This window comes from Agelaius phoeniceus, chromosome W (genome assembly GCF_051311805.1).
Source record: "Agelaius phoeniceus isolate bAgePho1 chromosome W, bAgePho1.hap1, whole genome shotgun sequence".
In the NCBI taxonomy this organism is placed as follows: Eukaryota; Metazoa; Chordata; class Aves; order Passeriformes; family Icteridae; genus Agelaius; species Agelaius phoeniceus.
In genome coordinates, this window is record NC_135301.1 from 2150549 (window position 1) to 2171283 (window position 20735).

Genomic DNA, 20735 nt, shown 5'->3' on the forward strand with positions numbered 1-20735 from the left:
AAGGGCTCAAGAAGTACTTTATGTTAAGTTTAATTTGTCACTTTAATTACCTGACATGTGAGTTGAGCATCCTCATTCCAGACTATGTGACTGGAGTTTTCCAAGAAGGAGAGGCATTTTTACTGACCAAATGTTGACTTGGCATATTGGTAAATTAGATAAGGCAACTCCAGAAACATCACACGGCTATGTAATCTATTAACATTTTATGTTGAGGCTGAGGGTGAGCCCTGCCTTACTCTCTGGTCAGGTTATGAGCACACTCATTTAGGGCTACCTTGCTAGGCAGTGTGGGGCAAGGTGTGTGGGGCGCACAGCAGATGAGAGGGGTCTGAGCAGATGAGAGGGGTCTTCTCCAGCCCCTGAAGCTCCTGGGTGGGAAGCTTTCCTCAGGGACTTATGTCTGCACTTGCAGTCAATGGTCAGTAAGAAGGGAAGAACTCCTCCTTCCCCACTCCCCATTTCCAAACCAGTGTACTGCGCTGGTGTGACATCCAAGCCTTCCAACAAAGTGACTTATTCAGAAAGGGCTGGGGGCCTTCAGCTGTGTGTCTGAGTTCCACATGTGGATGTGGACACAGCAAGAATGAGGAGGGTTGTGGGCCAGCAGGGATGAATGCAGCACAGAGCTAATCCACTGCTGAACAGGGACCCACAATTGAGGTCTCATGTCTGAAAGGCCTGTCCTTTACCAGGACAGTGTTCTGATCCTCTCACCTACTGACCCTTTTTATAATGCTCTTGGAGGATACATTTAACCAGCCCAAACAGAATTATTTTTCCTTTAGGTAAAACCCATTCAATCCATTCTTGATTCTGGGAATATAGGAGTATCAATGTGATACTCCAGCAACAAGTTCTTTTGTAAATATTTTGGCTCTTGGGACTACCCACTGGCTCTAGAGCAAATATCAACCTCACCAGTAGAACATGTTCTTTGATTTAACACATTTAAATAGCAGAGAAGCCAGTAATTAACCCCCCATAACTGTTAATAGAAAGCAAAGTGCACAGGACCAACAACTAAGAGCAAAGTGCAGGTGTGTAGTAAAGGAGGAGGCTGGCTTTAGTATCCCACTGCACAGGGGAGCAGGAAACAAGGTTACTGTACTCTCAGGCAACTGAAGCTGACCTGGAGATTCCATTCCAGCCTAACCTATCAGCATGCAAAATGTTAGTGCTCAACTTTCCAAAGGTCTTGTAAATATAATATTTGAAATTTCATTTCTTATTTGAAATTACACCAAGAGCATTAAAGCATAGTACGGAGTCCCAGTGCTGGCCAAACAGGGAGTATTACATCTCCAGGCCAGGCCAGGCAAGTCCTTCACCATCTGCTCTCACTGGCTGCTGGAAATTTTCTTGTAGCGAGTCATTACAGGAAAATAAGACATACATTTTGCCATCAAGAAATATTGGCATCTGCAGGGATTATTCTGGGTTATTTTCTGTAGCTTTAAATAATCTCCTTCTGAGCTTCCTTCTGTCCCTTTCTGTCCTACTTTCACCAGGTCTGTCTCTGCCTTGATGGTTTATGTCTAGCCATACCAAACCATTACTTTCTGTGCAGCTGAGCTCTGCCTCTGTCTGGCACTCGTACTCTCCCTGAGTCCTTTTGTGCTTTTATCCTCTCCCTGAATCCTTTTCTGCTTTTATCTATAGCCTGTTACTGTTTTTTCAGTCCCCCTTAGCTGAATTCCAATTTACAATGCTTTGCTCCTACTGCTGTACACACATCCTAAATGCAAAACCAGCAATACTGCTACTGCACACGTATTGATTAATTCTCTATTTTTAGTCTCAAAAATGTCTGAATCGTTTATTGTGAATAATGGTAAAACCCCACTGGCTGAAAGTTCAAATACTGTCATGGAACACTAAAGCCAAAGAAGTTAAGTAGTGCCCAAGTAAGTGAGCACATCTTTGAAATGTGAGTTGCTAAGCACTCAATTTCTGTAAAGACAGCTTCTGGCCCTAACTGCAGTCAGATCAAGCTCCTGAAAGTGTTGTCTTCAGGTCTTACAGAAGTACTTGTGTACAGAGAGAACAATATTTTTCCAGTAATATCTGAATCAGGAAAAACTAACTACAGAAACAAGCCTACACTGCAATACACAGAATTTGCCTATTTAGTAAAAAACCCCAACCATCTGAGTAGATCAAAGGAAACAGAAATCAGTTTTGCATTGCTGCATGAGAGGAGCATCTAGGCTATCTTGCAGTAAACATGCAAGAACTAGTGCCACTAGTTCAGAAATAATGAAAATACCCAGTCCTTGTATTTCTGAACATCCTGGCTCAGCCTTTCCCTCATCTCTTCCTCAAGATGAAGACTGGCTTTAAGACCACCTGTTTTTTTTCAAGACTTGTGATCTTATTTTCAACACTACTTCAGAGAATTCTGTGGTTACAAGTGCCATAGCTGGGACTAAAATGCAAAATTATGGCTTTAGCAGCCAAAAAAGAAGTCTGGTCTTCCACTCTGTGGTAGAGAAATGGCATTCAGAAATTGTGTCACTGCCAGAGAAGCGCAGTGAGCTCCACAGTCCCATTGTGTGTTCAGGCACCAGGGGTTAATAAGGCAGAAAAACCTCAGCTTTGGTCTGTATGACATGAGGTAAGAGGCTAACAAATGATGGCCAGGGGGCTGCTGATCCTTCAAACCAGGACTTATAAGGATCACAGTGAATCGTCAGCTCCTAAGGGTGTTTATGAGGAAATCCGCTGGAGTTCTTTGCAAAGCACACATATTCATATAACACAGGTAACCTCTATATCTAGCAACATGGTGAATTCTGAACATCAAAGGTTTGATTTTGTGATGCACTCAGCATTTTTAGCTCCTAACAATTGGAATAATACTTAAATTATTGTAAATAAAACTCAGTATTTGTTAGGATTGGACTTGCTGAGATATTCCCAGTACACCAAAATCAACATTCTTACAGAAAAACCGACTGAGTCATTACAGATATGCTGAAGACCAGACAAAATATAAAAGTTTAACATTTGAGAACAACATTCACAGATTATCCCCTCAGAATTATTAACATCTCTCTCAGCAGTCTTGTTACTCTGTGCCTTTTCACAGCGTGTATTGCATGACAAATGGTATCATGAAGGAAACAAGAGAAGATGCCTACACACCTTGATATGATCCATCATAAGCTGTTTCTGTGCATATAGAAGAGAACAGTCTGGACACTTAAAAACAGACACCTTCTGGTTTTCAATGTGCTGATCAAAGTGGCGATAGAGCAAAGGTTGTAGGGTAAACACAGTGTCACACATAGAGCATTTATATATTATTCTAAAAACAGAAACACAATAAACAATGTCAGTCACGTTGATGATCTATTTGCAAGAATCACAACATTAACTTTTTTTCTCATCACAGATAAGATCTGACATGTTTAAGCAATTGTTTCACACTGCCTGAAAAAAAGTTAAACTAATTCAAAACATCCTTCAATTTCAAAATATGGGAGCAGTAGAAGAAACAGAAAAATAGGGGAAAAAAAGTGCAAACAAGAAGCCAGAAAACAATAGCATGTGCCAGTTACAGATACAACAACAACATCTGCTCAGGATACTCTGACAGTTCAACACCTTCAGTTTCTGAACTCACATTGTAGCTAAAGGATAATATCCCTGCTCCAGGTTACAAACCTGTATATTGTATATGCAGTACATTGTAAGGGAGTGATTAATTCAATTGCAGTTAGTAACATACTTCAAGATAAATACATTTTTGGCAATGTTCATGGCTGTGATGCTCCTGAATGCCAAACCTAGACTCTGTCAATGCCCTGAAGCTCCAACAGCGCAGGACAGGGTTTCCCTGATCTGCCATTCCAAGTCTTGATGAATCTGCCACAGAAATGTAGAGACACCACCAAACACTTCCTTTCTTGGAGCACATGTGACTTTTGAACATAGGTTCCCCAGACTCCTGTTCTTACGGCAGTTTTCTAACCACAGATCATGAGATAAGAGAGAAATCTAAGCCATGTAATCTGCAGTGCTGCAGAGAAAGTTTAGCTACAATAAAAGAACCAACCACAGTGGTCAGTACAGCAACAGGCATTTCCCATCTTTAAGAGTAACTTCCACTTAAAAAAACAACCATCAAACCCTCCTACCTGCTAGAGTGCTAAATCTTCTCATTAGCCACATAATATCCTTTCTATATCCCTCTAAGTAATTGCCATTGATAGTGCATTGTTCCAGAGCTCTAGGGATCACTCTGCACTCTGTTTTGAGATGACAAGAACATGGACATTGCTTCCATGTCCAAGCTGTCCTGGAACTCCAAATGAAAAATGATACACTGCTCCATATTAACTGGGAAAGACTTTGTACTATCAAGGGGTCCCAGTTTCTCACACATGCTAACATAAATGTATTATTTACACAGCATCCTCTGATGATCAATGTACTATTGTCCTGCTTTCTGTGGTGAACCCTTCACTGCTGATCTGGAGGTTTGTAGAAATTCTTTCTGAATTTATCACATATAGAAACTGTAACTCTCTAAAACCACCACGAGCTGAATCTCTGCATTTTCTATGGCAGCTAAAGTACTTTACCCTGCCTTCACAGAAGCAGAACTATCTGGTAAAGATCCAAATTTCAGACAAGTCTCTGGGCAAAGACTGTACTCACTTAAATTCATACCAACACACCTCACAGTATGAGTTATGACTATAAACACCTGGAGTATTTCCTTCAAACACAGCAAAAACATAATTTTCAATCCTTAACATACATGCAACCATATACACTGGTTTTGGTTTTTTTTAAATTTAATTGAAGTAATCAGTGTTTAACATGCAACTGCCTAAAATGCTGTTCAAAGCTCAAAGGCAGTTGTGCTTCCACAGGATGTCATTTACAGGGATGCTGGAATAAGTCAGGCAGTTCATCCCATCCCATCCCATCCCATCCCATCCCATCCCATCCCATCCCATCCCATTCCCATCCCACTCCCACTCCCAGGCTGGTTACTCAGCACTGCTCCTGCCCCACAGGACACACCAAAGCAGGCACATGGCCTTTTCACTTCCCAAAAATCTGCTTAGCAAATTCATGTACTATCTTGGAATAAATACAAGTGTTATCTCAGGAAAATATTTTCAGTCATATAAAAGACATTTAGCATTTGGAAAGCGTCTGCACCAGAGGATAGTATTCCTCCTTCCCAATTTTTTTTTCTTGAAAAAAAGGAACTTGTGGGATAATATACTTTTTACCAATAGTACCATAAATAACCATAATTTGGCTCAATAAACAAGAATTTCTCCAGTATTCAAAAAGAGATCAGCCATGAAAAATATCTTAGTGCCTATCCTAGACACTGCTTACTGAAAAAAGATCACCTCGGTGGTTTTCTGGGAAACCAGAGCTTAAGAGTATGTTACAGGAGAGAGCTTCCCAGAGTTGAAAGACAAGACAGCCATCCATTTCCCTGTATTAAAATAATCTCATTTCATCCCACTGAGAATCCCTGGATATAAAAGTCATTTTTCATACACCAAATAGTTTAGTGCATCTGTTGTGCAGCAACGGTTCGTAATGTAATTGTAAATCACACAGTCCCAAGTAAATGCCAGGGGCAGGCAGCAAGCTTGCCCAGGAGCCCCATTCCTGTAGCAGAGGAGTGTGACCTACTGCAGAGTGCCTCAGAAGGCCCGGGGCACTGCTGAGCCATAGCCAGTGTCCCTGCCCTGTGCCACAGCCCTGGGCTCAGCAATGGGACTGGCAGGCTGGCAGGGGGTGCCAGTGACACAGCCTGGGTGCTCCATGGTGCAGCACAGGTAACCCAAATGTGAATGCACTGCCTCAAATGCAACCTGGCAGCTCTGCTCAGAACTAGGCAAGCCAAGAACTCTGAGCACTGCAAGGGCTGGAAACATCGTACCAGTCACTCTGCATGCATTTAAGGCAGCATTGTGATTAAAACTGGCAAATTTAAAGGAAACACCACTTCTTAAGAGAACTGCTCCACTATGGATTCTGTGACTTATTACAGTAGTACATAATAAAATTTCATTTTTTTATAATGAAAGTAAATTTGTAGAGGAATGCAATTATAAGTGTGTCTATATGGACAAAAAACTAATGCAAAATACTTCATTCATTAACCTGATCAGAAACAATTTGGCAGATCCAAGCACAGTTCACTTTTCATATGTGTAGCATTTTACACAAACAGTGATCTTAATCTTTTAGAGTTCTCTAATGAGAACTATGGGAACCTGAAAAAAGTTTTAAATGCTGGTATCTAACAGCCCCTGACTGATGATACTATCCTGAATTAAAACAAGGTATCATTTCCCACGAGGCAGAAATTACTTCCATTTGGTATCAGACATGGCAAGTTTGTTGCCATTTTGCTTTGATGGAAGTGTAAACAAAGGAAAAAAATCTGCTGTTTATATGTTAGAAGAAACAGTGAGAAACTGAACAGAGAAACTGAACAGAGAAAAATCTGTTAATATGTTAGAAGAAACAGTGAGAAAGTGAACTCTTAGGAACGCTGGTTATTACATCACAAGACACCTTCTATGTTCTTGAGCGTGCAAGTTGTTACCATCCTGGTGTTCTGCACGCCCCACAGAGAACACAGAGCTCAGTCCCTGTTTGCTCTCCACAGTGCACTGTGGCAGTGAGGGAGAGGCAGATGGAGGAGCAGGGGTTCTCAGAGGCTCACACCCGAGGGGTGGAGGAGTCTGCACGCACAGAGCACCTCCAGCAGAGCTGTCCAATAGCTTTAAAAAAAGAACCTGAAGCTGAGTCCTACTTGTACTCTGTGTCACCACCTTCAGCAAACTACTACCTTTATGGGCAACTTTCCTAGCCACAGAACAAAACCACTTCTGCTTCAAGCCAGAAAGAGATTACCTATTGGAAAAAAGCTTATATAAACAGATAAAATTGCCTTTTCTCAACTTCTCAACCACGTTATGAAAATCACCACATAAGCACCAATTAGTATTAGCATCTCTTTTAGGAATCACATTATTTTAATTCACAGTAAAAATGCAGATGAGCTAAGCAGATTAAAACATCAGAATGAGCAATGCTCTGGCCACCTGTCCAAATAATTTGTGTAATTACATTTTGCAATCACTCTCTTGTAGCATGCAGTGCTTGAAGAGCTGCTAGTGCATTCAGAGAAATGTCATCTTTGCCCAATGAACTCCCAGCTGAAAAGTCATGAAAGCACTATACAAATCCCACATTCCCAGCAGGCTGACAAACCGGTGGCTGTCAGAGGTGTCCTGCAAGCACAGGACACAATGCAATTTCACAGCTCATTCAAATGCAGGCAAGTGCAGTAGAAGATGAAGTTTGCTTACTTTGGTTCGCCTATCTTGATACCCGGGTGTTGTGTGTAGGCATGGGAGTGTGTGCTGGGAGCAGATTTAAATGCCATGGGACAGATAGGACATTTGTAAAAGACTTCACAGTGACAACCTTGAATGTGAGACTTGAGTGCCGCCACGTCAGAGTACACGACATTGCAGTGCACGCAGCTGTGGAGAGAGCGGAGGAGAGTCAGTGCAGCCTGCCCCCAGCAGGGCTGGACATCATCAACATGGATTCTCAAGCAAAGGCCAGAGAGAAACACACACGGAGAACAACTGGATAAAACTGCATTACTCTGTCAACTTCAACAACCCCGTAAGAATCAACATAACCAGCGATTTGTGGGTCACAAAGTAAGGGGAGAGTAATCTCACACACTGTCATTTGAAAATCTAAGAGATATGAGGTCAGAACATGTTTTTATGTTATTACAATAAAACAGATAGAAGGGTGGACAGACAAGTACTCTATTGATTGCAGAAAAATGCTTAAATCCTGTGCAAATTTGGAAGGAGATTTTCCAGAATGCATTTTTATCACATGCAGGGCATTGTTTAAAGTACACCACAGCAATTTAGAAACTACCACCAAATGGAAAACCAGTAAGGAAAATATTTTCATCATTTGCCTTGTTTAGATTTAATGAAGATATACTGGTAATGATTTTCTGGACATGTAATCAAATCAGCACTTGGATTGAAATTCAGGAAAACGAAACCAAATCCCTACTATCAGATCAATACATCATATTGGAATTCAGAAAATATTTTTCAAAAACATACTTCTGCTGTGACGAAAATTTGTGACCTTTCTGCATCTATTCTAAAACGAAATTATTGAAAAATTGAATTAATATTAGAACATAAGAATTTTTATACACAATGATCTCCTTTAATGCCCTACATCTTCAGTAGCAAATGCTCCCAAATCAGTCCAAGAACATAGTGCAACCAGCAATTACCTATCAAATGAGACAATTTCTTATTGATCAGTATTTTGCAGTAAGACTTTTACAAACTCTTGAAACGTAGAAGGCCTCCACCCTTCCAGAATTTTAATTTTAGCATCTATCATGGCAGTATGATTGTTTTCATATAAATGTCAATTTAATTTTTCAATAGTTTTACTGCCCTGATGATAGCAATAAAGCAGGAAATACAGTTCTACGTTGAATTCAAAGATCCCATTTTACTTTTAAAATTTATCACCCTTGAATTTTATGAAATGTCATCCATTCTTTTTCTGGGCATTTAATTTACACTCTTAATAATATTCATTGAGTTTATACCCATCTAGTCTCTGCTTACCAATGCATTCTCTAAAGCAGATTGTTCTGGTCTTTTTTGGCTCTGTTAAGAGCTCTCCCAGAGAGCTGAGCACTTTTCCTAGCCGTGCACAGCGTGATGCTCAGTGACACACGTGCTCCTGAGGTGTCCCTCAGAGAGCAGGGTGGCATTGCCGCCGCCCCATGCCACGGCCTGACTTTACTCTCTAGTGATGCCACATAACAGCTGATCCTCAGCATCCACCATTGTATATCACACAGTTCCTAAGGCCCAAGCCTTCCTCTGGGGACTGTTCTAACAGCTGCTTGCTTTCACCTTGGCTGGATGCAGTGAAACTTCAGGCTGAAGTTTTCAGCAGATTCAGTGCAGACAACTAGCCTAAATCACTGGAGTCAAAGGGAACTTCCTGGCAGAGGCCCTGTGGAGAAGCAGGACAGGCTGTGCTGCTCATGGGGAAAAGCACCACAGTTCTAAGGAGAGGCTGAGGAGGCTAAGGAGGGAGACAGTAACATTCCCAGAGACTGCTTTTGCTTGCCTGGATGACTTTGGTTTAGTCTCACCAGATCAAGATATTCTCAACTCAATGTGACATGAGATTTTTTGAGACATCTTGAAAAGTTTAGTGACTTAGATTCCCAGTGAAGGGGATTCTTTCTGCTGGTGTTACCGGGGCAGGCCAGGAGTCCCAGAGGTAATTCCATGTACAAACCCAAGAGACATACATGAGAGGGAAGAGCAGTGGAGTGCAGGAAGCAGATGGAGGAGAAATGCAGGACAAGAAAGACTACCGCTTGAGAGAAAAGGGTAAAAGAAAAGAACCCAAAGAAATGAGAAGAGCTTGGAGTTATGTCAGGCCATGAATTCAAGCTGAAAACAGAGGCTTGATGCAGTAAAAATGCTTTCATCCCTTAGGGGACAATTGCACGGCCATCCTGGAAAATGAACTGTGGCACCTTAAGGGTGGAAGGAGCTACCTGCTGGAAGATTTACAATGGCCTTTTTCCAGGCAGACAGGGTGAAGTGGACATGTTTTTGGAGTGCTAAGCAAAGCTCAAGGTACAGGTGGCTCTTCTGATCTCTTGCTGTGCTGCCTGCCATTCAAGTGCAAGGAAAATGCTAACAGAAAGCATCTTTTCAAGTCTTTTAAAACGAAACATTTCTATGAAATGTCTCTGCTCCCCATTTTCCCAGTGAGTTGCTGTTATAGGGAAATGTAAAAGTCAAAGGGAAACTGAAGAGTAACAAAGGAGAACCAAAAGATAAGGTTGTTTGAGAAAGGCAATTTCCAAGTGATGTAAAGTGATAAAGTCAATGAATCTTGATTTGCCACAGAAAAGAGAACAACCAGACAGATGCAGCATGCCCATCAACATCTCAACCATACATTCTGGAAGTACTGACAATGACTCTTCTACCAGAAAGAACCATCTAAAATTCAATGGTTTGGAAAAACTCAAGAAGGTTTCTGAAAACCTGAAATTAAGATAATGCATCTGAATTCTCTAGACTTTATAAACTGTGAAGTTCTGAATCTGTGTTACACTAGCTAATATTCTGATTTAATCATATACAAAAGTGGATGCCCAAACCAAAGCAGAATCCTAATGCATTTATTCCAAAATTTCAGTACTAATAGTACTGTTGCCATGACAATCTTAAACCCATGAAGCTAGTATTGTCCAAACAATGCTTATGAAAATGGAAAACCACTTTAAAAACCATAAATTATACATCAATTGACAGCAAAAGGAATCATTATACTGACCGAAACCCAACTCTTCGGGTATAATGCAGGCAGTTCTTAGTGACATGGGTCTGGAAGTGGACAGATCTGCAGATTGCTCCACATTCAGGACACGTGTATGGAGATTTATGCTGATGAATTCTCTGGTGTGATGCAAAACTGCACTGGTTAGGAAGCAGCATCTGGCAGATATTGCATGTCTTCTAAATGATAAACCAGAATAGATGAGACAAAAGGTTTGGTTCAGCTCTACATAACGTCTTGTGTCAAACACTGCAATACAGCAAATAAAGGTTAAATGTCATAACTGGGATGGGACCCAGTGCAGTAGCAAGTACAAACACAAGCCCTGCTCCCAGAGCTGGTAGGTGCTGTCTGGCATCCTGGGCTACAAAGCCCCTTCCTACACCACTGACCACAGGAGATACACGTGCTTTACAGAAATATTACTGGGGTGCCTTCCCAGATTACCTTAATAGTGCAAGGGGCCTACAAACAACTCCAGAATCAAATTACTGCTATTGTCTCTTATGGCCTGGGACTTGTGAACCTCACCAGTGACTTGCAAAGATTTAAAATCAAACCCAAGACTCCTTCATGACATCAGTATGTTTTTGAACATGTATTGCATGTTTTTAGGAATGTTCTAAGAATGTTCTGGCATATGTAGTGATGTGTACACTCTGCAAGAATATTGACCAAAAAAAAGATCTCCAGATCTGCATTATAAATTATTTACTAACATATACATGAAGAAATCCTGAAATAAATGCTCTGGGAGCACTGTGGCCTGGTGTGTTTGAACACAGTCTCTGTACAAACCGAGTTCTCCCATGGCCTGACGCAGCAAGATGGCAAAATGCAAACCATTAAATACACAGCATGTTAAGCAAAGAAAACAGGCCATCACTGCAATGCAGGTTCCACTGGCACTCCTGCCAGCCCACTACAGTAGTGTTCAGCATGGGTACATGCACTGCTCTCCTGCAAGGCTCTGCCTGAGTTCAGCTATCTACAGGGATTTCAAACTGGCACCTTCTTACAGCCTTTGGGACACAGCAAGGCTATACTGAGACACAAATACTCACTTTGAAATGCCAAATACTTGGCTTAATTGACCAAAGAGTGCCCAAAAGTGGGGGACTCACAGCCTCAGGCTGACTATAGAGTTGTTTTGGGGTGTTAACTTTGTCTTAAGTTCAGATAAAGGCAAAACCCTCCGACCAGCAATAAGTGCCACATTTACTGGGCTCAGTACCATTCCCCAAATCTCTCTTTGGCTATTCCTGTATTAACAAGCTGTAATACAATACTGGAGAATCTGCAGCATAATTTGATTACGTAAGAAAACAGCAGACCAGAACTTGTTATTCCAGTAATAGAAACATTTGGAGGTTTCACAGTCCTTCCAAAGCCTTTGGCTTGCAGGACTTCTGAAGGAAACTGGGATGCGATGCCACAGAAGAGCCACACAACATTCCAGCCCCAGCTCAGTGATCTTCCTGATTTTGCAGCAATCTGCCAGACTCATTTGCTGACCCAACATGCCAGTAATGCTCTTAGTTAAGGCCCCTGCTCTGCTATTTCAATGAGTACAGAAAATGTTTAATTGTAACTGATTACAGTAGAACAAGAAGCATCTACTGTGAAATTCTGACATTCAGCACGTTTGCTTACCATTTTATTTTGGGCTTAAGGTGGCATTAACTTCCAGTTCTCTCATTCCAACCCACACCAAAATAAAACACAGTTTGTGAAAATCATCACCTGCCTGCATTTAAAGTCAAAGTTTCAGAAAAAAAAAAGGGTTAGAAGGAAAAATGGTGGAGGTGGAAAATAAAGATACACACATACGCTGAGTATGAAGGGAAATGAGCTATGCAGTTTCCATGGGAGCAATATACTCCTATCTATAACTAAGAGAAATACTAACATTCATTAGCCCAGATTTGCTACCTTTTCCCCCCAGCAAGTACATGAGGGTTTTATTCAGCCAGAAAACCTATCAGTGAGTCAGGGTTAATACTCCTTTAGCAGGAATATGCCTTTAGATTAATATTCCTTTAACAGGAATATTAATGGCAATAAAACATTATAGAAAGGTAACAACTTCATAGTGAATGTATTTTCATTGATAAGATTGTTCTACCATTGCTTATTTTAAACAAAACATTCTACCTTCGTAACAGGAGTATAAGAGCAGCTACTTACTCACTGGAAACACAAAACTATACATTTTCCATTTCAGGAGCAATTAGATGGGACCCTAGAAAGAACAGTAAGCTGCAAATAACCTTTTTTCCTATGACTTGTTTGCAAAATCTGTGTTCATTTTTATTCTTTCTTCCTTCCAAAGAAAAAATACCAATCTCATCTAACTTCCTTGTCTTCTTCCCTCCACAATAATGGCAGTTTTACAGCAAAAAGTGCCAAGCACTAAGAAGGAAAACAAGTCAGGGTATTTCTCATTCAAGCTTCTCAAGAGGTAACATCTAATGAAAAAGTAGCAACAAACACAGTAATAAATGCCTATACAGAGCCTTTCTCCAGGAAACCCTACCCCTACAGGATGCAACCAAACTCAACATAAAAAACAGCGTCTGCTTGACACATGAAAAGGACTACAAAAATCTGTAATTAGGATGTAAAAGGATACTTCAACAAAGAACACTTAAAACTACATTTATTAAGTGTTCTTTTCCAACGGAAGAACATGAAAATAGCTTATTTTCCTCCAGTGCTTTGCACCATTTTTTTTAAACCTGCAGCTCAGCAGAGCAGGTTTCTATGAGGAGACACAAACACCCAGACAGGCAGCAGGCAATGCCAGCTGCTCCTGCAGCTCCAGGGGCTTCCCTCCTTGAACAGCAGTACCTGGGAACCCGTACTTCTCCCTCCACCTCCCTGCAGCTGCATTTTCACATCCTGTGAACATCACAATTGCTTTCCTTTAGTAAATTACCAGCATAAACAGTATCTAAAGGACATGTAGGGAGAGCAACTCAGCAGCAACAGGGCAAAAGCACCAGACAGAGGGAGAAAGGGAAGGGCAAAAGGTTTCGTTTACTTGGCCATAAAGACCCTAAAAATCCTCACACCCTGAAAGTGAGAACATCACTTTATCTTTGTTCTCTTTCAATTTCTGTTTTAGCCTCATCCTCCCAACCAATTCTCTGTCCCTCATTCAACTGCTTTGTTTTGTCACCTTCTTTCCTGCTTGCTTTTCCAGTACCAAAACCACCAGGTTTTTGCAAGGTCTACTGGACCTTAGATGGAATGTTACCTAATGGGCTTATTATGGGGGAAAAAAAAAATCTATCTACAACCAATAAGCATCAGCAAATCAGGTAGCTAAACAGCCTAAGTATTAAGTAGCCCGAGCTGGTGCAGAATGTACTCTTAATGGTCAGCCATTAGATCCTGTTCAGAACTGCAGCAACATCTATGGATGGACATGTTCTGCTGAAGGAAACTCCCTGAGGTATGCACACTTGTAGTATCTTACAAACAGAAATTCACTTGCATGGCATTCCACCTGGAATCCAGGTAATTTCAGTCTAATTCTGCCAGCCAATGAAAGGGAGGAGCTAAGGCAGAGCCACATAATCAAGGCTATTTCCACGTGCAAATCTCTTTACATTACTACCTGTAGTGGTAGGTGCAGCGGAGCTGCTTCATGGTACAGAATAGGTCCTACATGCAGTGAATAGATCCTGACAGGAACCTGCCTGTGCTCCTAGGACTAGTGCATTTAGTCTAGTCTTTAGCCTGTCCACTTTGTGTGATTCCCAGAAAGACTCCTGGGGCATTCCTGTCTTGAGCATGCTTGCAGGTTTTCAGCTTCCCCCGCAGCAAGAAGCTGGAGCACCAAGCTCACCTGAATGCTTTGAAACACACCAGAATCCCTTTTAATTGGCACACCCCAACAGAGATCCAACCATGTCATTTAATTGACCACCTTCACTCTGCCAGGATTATAAAATACATCGCACACTGATTAATATTACGTTTTATTGAATGACGTATTTCTTTCAGGTCAGGCCACATACATTAGTAAATAATTTTCAAATGGTTTTTATGTTAAACTCATTAGCATTTGTAAGAGGAAAAGAAACGGAACCAACTAAACCAATGGTCACACAGAAAGGAAGACGTGCAAGTGAGAACAGCACTTTGCACTTTCTGAGGAAGAGCTGAGGCAAACAGCAGCGCTCCTGTCAGTAGTCAGTGTGCCATTTGTCACTGCCTGAGTCCCTCCCTGCACGTGAGGGGAATGCCTCTCTCACTTAGGGCACTTGGTGAAAACTCTAAAACCTGAAGACCAATCTAGAATGAATCACTTAAGGCTTTCATTCAAGTTGAATAGATGGGCTGTTAATGAGGGTGCCAATTAAGTGGATTCCACTGGCTAGTCAAATTCCAAAGCACAGAAAGAAGCATTAACATATGATTAGTAATACCCACGATTATTTTCTGCATTATCATGTTCAGCTGTAAGAAAACTAATGCTAAATTTTAGCAAAAATATAAGTGTCAATTTCAGACTTCAGGGCCTATAGAGATTCTAAGTCTTATTTAAAAAGTGTTGACATTCACTATGTAAGTGCTTGCAAGACTTTCTATGGTTTTCATTTATCATTTTAATCACAGAGGTTCAGATAATAACAGCTAAATGAAAGTAAAAACATATCCAAAGTCTCCTAGGCTTATAGATGAAACATTGGAATGTAAACATAGGATACTCTACTTGTCCACTTGTGTCTGCGGCCTGCTGGAAATGAGTTGCAAGAGATGTCTCATCTTGGAAAACTTCATTGCACTCCAAACACTTTAGACTATGTCTACAGAGTTTTGATGGATCTTCGTCTAGGGGCATAGCTGGAATGACAGGAGAGCTCGCAGGGGCCGAGATCACTGTCCCAGTTAAGCCAGTCTGGATCTTTGTTAGGGAGTGCGTGCCAGCTCCCCCTGCGCTCTGGAGCACGGCCGCAGCAGTATTGCTGGAAGGAGATGCTATCATTTGATCTGCTGGGACTGGTTTTAGGATCAGGTGGGAACACTGCATCACGACGCCTTTCTCCTTGTGCCCACGAGCATGGGACAGGAGACTACATTTATTGTAGAAAACTAAATTCTTTGTACAATGGTTACAAGTCACTTCAATTCGCACGCTTCTCCTGTCGTAATGCTGGGTCAGGCTCTTCTCGAGAGCAAACGAGTCGCCACACTCCAAGCACTTGTACCCTCGTGTCGGTAGCGTGATTCCGGCATTGGCGGGGGGGCTGAGGTTTGGGACGTAAACTGGTACGGGATTGACACTGCTCAGCACCTTATTGAATGCTTCCACTACAGAGCTCTGCAGAGATGACACCACCTGCACTCGAGACACTTTTTTCGAAGGCTGGGAGGCGGCTGCAGAAATTATTGCCTGCTTGATTTGCTGCTGGGGTTTTGTTAGCACTTGGCGCAGTTCAGAGGTGGTTTGAGCACCCTGAGGCAAAAGGTTAAGGTTGGCAAGATGGACTGTCTTTGGCACGAGTTTGGCACTGGCAAGGCTCGATGCTGGCACCACGACCGTCTGCTGCTGGATGGCGTTGGCAGCTTTGATAATGGCGCTGCTGGCGCTCTGCACAGATGCAGCAGAGATGACGGTGGCTTTCACTGTGGTGTTGTTAGCCAGCTTCAGATTGATCACTTGGGAACCTGCAGTTTTCACTGCTGAAACAGGCAGGAAGGCAGTAGCCACGGGTTTGATAGTGACCTGCTTGGGGGCAAGTTCTGCAGATCCAACTGCATTGGTGACAACTGAGGACTGCAGAGGAGCTCTGGGAGGAGAGGAGAGAACAGCAGCGGAAGTTGGTGAGGACAGGAGAGATGTCATGGAGGTTACCATGGAAGCACTCTGCTCTGGCTTTTTACCAGAGTCCAAATCAACTTCTGGCAACACTCTAGTAACAGTTCTCTTGATCTCCCCAGAAGAAGTCTTGATGGTTTTTATGCGAACCTTAGGAATTGCTGGTGTTGACCCTGCGGGAGAAGATGGAGACCCTCTGCTGCTGTTCTCACTGGAGACGCTTCTGGGACTATCGGGCGGTTTGACAAACGGCTTCTTAGCACCATCAATGAGACTCTGAGACTCAGGAGATTTTTCAATAGCCCGGGGACTTTCACTCATGTCTTTTGGTAATGGAGAAGACTCTCCTGAATTAGACTGTAAATCTTTACTGCTATCTGTAGCTGCCTTTTTAGCACTCAGTGCTGCGATTGCAGCAATGCAGGACGAAAGCTTTGCTGATGACTTTGCTTTGGACTGGGAAATGCTGGCAAGATTTGTGTCACATTTTTCAGTACTCAGTTTTCCATCAAGTACCCTGTTTTCAAGAAGCTTCTCAGAATTGTCTTTTATTAACTTGTCCTCTGTTTTTCGAGTTTTAAAAGGCTCATAGACACCTAAATTCATGGAGCTTGTCTCTGTCTCTCGTTTACCAGTTTTATTTTTATCTATACTACTTGAAACAGTGATTCCAGATTTAATTAAGTTCTCCCCTCCAAGTGCCTTTAGTTTGTCATATTCCTGCTGCGATAGAGATCCTGCCAAGACATTTGCTCTGAAATTTGCACGTATCTCCTCTTTATCTGGGGGGTCATCCACCTCAATTCTCTCATCATCATCAAATTCTTCTGCACTTGATATTGGGCTGAACTGGTTGAAAGCTGAATCCTTCAGTGTAGTCTCAGAAGCTGACCCATCATCTTTAAGTGATTTCCCTTCATCTTTACTGTAACTCTCAAGAGCTGCTGATGTTAGAAAGCCATTGTGCAAGCTATTGCCTGTGGAATGGTGGCCATCCTTATCCAGACCTTCGGAAGAATCAATAGTACGCACGTTTTTCACGATGACGCTCACCCCAACATCAGATGATGATGGGACATGGGAGTCTTCATCTGTGTGAGCATTCTGTTTTATGTGGCTTTCGTGGTCATCATGTCCAGATTCAATAGCTGCTTTGGGATCTACCATGTCTGGTATGTCAAAGGCTGCAAGAAGGTCATCAAAATCTGGGGTCTTCATATCCCCCATGGCCATGTATTTGATTGTAAGCAAATCTGTAAAATAAGCAGAAAGTCATCACTTTAAGCTCTAGTAGCCCAGTCTTACATAAAACAAGTTCTTGTTCACATCTGCCATGCAAAGAAGTGCTATTTCACTTCTGAAATAATGTTTTCAGAGATTATACATTACAGAACAGTGACCAAGTGTACAGTTGAATTATTACACCAAGAACTATAGTAATTTATAAACTCCACAGATAGTAACCTGGCAGTTTTATTCTGGGCCCAAATTGCAGTGACTTGCTTCCTGTTCCCTCTCCTACACTCACTCCTGTCCTCACCCACCCAGACCGCAAAATACCTGGACATGCATAAAAATAACATGAGACATTTGTAATTCCTCTCTTTAACAGCTGCACTATTAATCTGAGGAGTCTTCCTGAAAATAATGAAGTATAAAGTAATAAACATCTGTAAGACTTAGGTATTCATCAACACTGGCTACCTGGAAGTCCTTGTGGACTATGAGAAGGCAATTGAGGAAAATTTTTAAAGGATACTGGAATAGACACACACATTTCATGAAACAGTTTCAAAAAAATATAGAAGAGTTGGGAAATTTGTTTACACAGTTCACTTAATGGTTTTGGGCGCTTTGTCTAACCTATGAAGTTCTTAATAAAAAAATAGAAGCATGCATAGAATCAAAATCACAAAACAAGTTTCTCTGAGGATTAAATGGAAAAGACTGCAGATACCAAAGCATATCAAATCCATGTAAACTGACAGAAATCTTTGACACAGTTTCTCACAATCTGGGATACTAATTAGTTGCATTCTGGTTATACATCTGTCCATAGGTGTCTTTTTACAGTTGTTGCATACACTCAAAAAGAGCTAGATAGTCTCCCTAGTCTGAAACTTCCAATTATATATCCTGGAGTTTAATTAACATTTACCCATAACAATGAATGAAGACCTGCTTAGACACTTAATTCCTCTTCCTCCAAGAATGTTTAAGATCACAACTGCCCAGCAGAGGAGACAGAGCTGTACTTTACTGAGAACTACTGCTGCCCTTATCAAAAACTTTTCAAGCAACCAAAGTTAAACAAAAAGGGAGACAAACATGGTCAGTTGTGATACACAAAGAAGAGAAGGTCTAACCTGGCCATTTTGTTAATCTCCTTCTCACTATTCTAGGGCACCCATTTAAGATTCAGTATATAAACTATGTTTCCACTACAACTGCCAGGACTCTGTAGCCATATTCCTCCCCCCCTCCCCCTTTTTTTTTTTACCTCCACAAACCTTTTAGTAATTCTTTCCTTAAGGATAAAACTCCGCTTTTTATTCAAGATCAAAATCAAGCGACACCTTTGCTGCCAGACGAGCTGTGAGTCTATTCCTTCTCTGGCCTAACATGATGCCTGTAAATACTTCTTACATTCTCAATTTTTGCTCTTTTATTTAATCCTTAACCTTTGAAGAACCAACCAACTCTTCCTCCTTGACACTCACCTTTCTATTCATCCAGATCTTCCAAACAGCTAAACCACAAGTCTAACAACTTTATACAATTGCTTTAACTGGACCAGACCATCTTTTCTGCCTTACTGAATTCCTACCCTTTGCCTTCATATCCCATCTAAATATCTAATTCCTTGCTTTTGTTCAGACAATTACTCGACTTCAGTTCCCTCAGCAGCAAATCCACTTGTTATCAAAGGAAAACCACCAAATTTAATCTTCCTCTACCTACGCCACTCACATTCTTGGGACTACATTCCTTTACCTGCCCTAAACTCTTGTTTTTACTACTCTTTGTACTACATACATTTGAGAACTGTGCACACTGTAGGATGGAGATATTTTCTTTTGCATGTTCTTCCAAAACCACCAGCATTCTTTCCAGTTTTGTGAAATGAGAACACTGAGAAACTTCTTTTCAGGGTCTGCCACATGGCAGCGTCTTGGTTCTGTTATAGCCACATACAGGAATTAGTCTGTTACTTCTACTGATTCCCAGGCAGACACACTATTCCAGAGCAAAATTCCAGTAATCTGGAATAATTACTCCACCTCCAAACAAGAGTAACGATGCCTAAGTAACATCAAGCTCATTCTGGAAGAAAATGCCTACACAGGGAGCAATACCAGCCTAACCAGCATAAAACCATACGTTTTGGGGTTTTGGTTTCTGTATTGTTGTGACAAGAAATTTCATCAGGTAGAGAAAACATAAGGGATTCAATCAGAATTACAGTAACATGTATCCTAACATTAGACAAATTTCATCTTAATACACAGATGATGAGCAGTTCATTGGTTATTAGTAATTATGACTGACTTACACTTCCAGTCATTTGCTCTGAAAGCCAAGCGTTGTACAGACAGACAAAGCAATATGCTAATCTAACCACAAAACCTTCTTCAGGAAATGGGAACCACATCTCCAATCACAGCCTGGCCTGCTTTGACATACTCAGCAGGCAAGTGGGATGTGCAAGAGGCCACTTCAACCGCAGTCAGGAATGGCTCTCATGCCTATATGGATAATGAACGGGTTCCTTTTCACTATCAAAGGCCCATGACCTGCTACTCGTGCAAAACCCAGACAAACACCCAGTTCCACAAATCACAGAAATTCCTTTTGTCATATGCAAAGTAATTCTTACCCTAGGAATTTTCGATTTCTTAGGATAACGGTCTTATTTAGCATCTATTTAGCATCCACAGCATCAGTAAGGTCATGCCAGTCCTAATGTAAACATCTTTGTGAAGTATCGGGTGTTTTACAGTTAAAATTTATCCCAAGAACCTACTTTTTCTATATTATACACCATATCCACCTGCCTTCAAAAAAGGGGAAAATCCAATTTGCTTCCATGCTCAAGACTCAATGAGTAAAAGATTTAATCCACCATTCTAACAGCCAAAATAGTGTTACTTGTAGTTTATGACTCCTTAGGAGCCTGATCCTGTAGTCCAACACATCAATTTTTGAACTGGGTATTTCAGGTTCTCTTTGGGTATGAGAAAACAAGATGGGAAAGAGGAGGGGAATCTTCTGGAATCTGAACCACTGCTAGCATAATTTGAAGAGAACCACACACAGCTGGTTCAAAGTTCAGGACAATCAGCCTTTGCCTGGCAAAAAGAACAGGGATGTTTCAACACATGAGCAAGGAATCTCCTTATACACAACATGGGGCTGAACAGGCCATCCCCAGCTACAGCTGATCAAATGAAAACCACGTGTATTTATCAAGAGATTCAGG

General features: G+C 41.5%; 1 protein-coding gene across 9 annotated transcripts in view; it reads right to left on the reverse strand.

Annotated features, from left to right (window-relative positions):
• Positions 1-20735, reverse strand: part of LOC129133098 (zinc finger protein 532) — a 41234-nt gene that overhangs the window by 7027 nt on the left and 13472 nt on the right. For all 9 annotated transcript variants that reach the window (XM_077193129.1, XM_077193124.1, XM_077193123.1 and 6 more), the window contains 4 exons: positions 15149-17508; positions 10423-10604; positions 7362-7538; positions 3148-3310 (listed from right to left, as the gene is read on the reverse strand). In XM_077193129.1, the coding sequence (XP_077049244.1) occupies positions 3148-3310; positions 7362-7538; positions 10423-10604; positions 15149-17488 (2862 nt within the window). In that variant the 5' untranslated portion in view covers positions 17489-17508. The remainder of the gene's footprint in view (positions 1-3147; positions 3311-7361; positions 7539-10422; positions 10605-15148; positions 17509-20735) is intronic.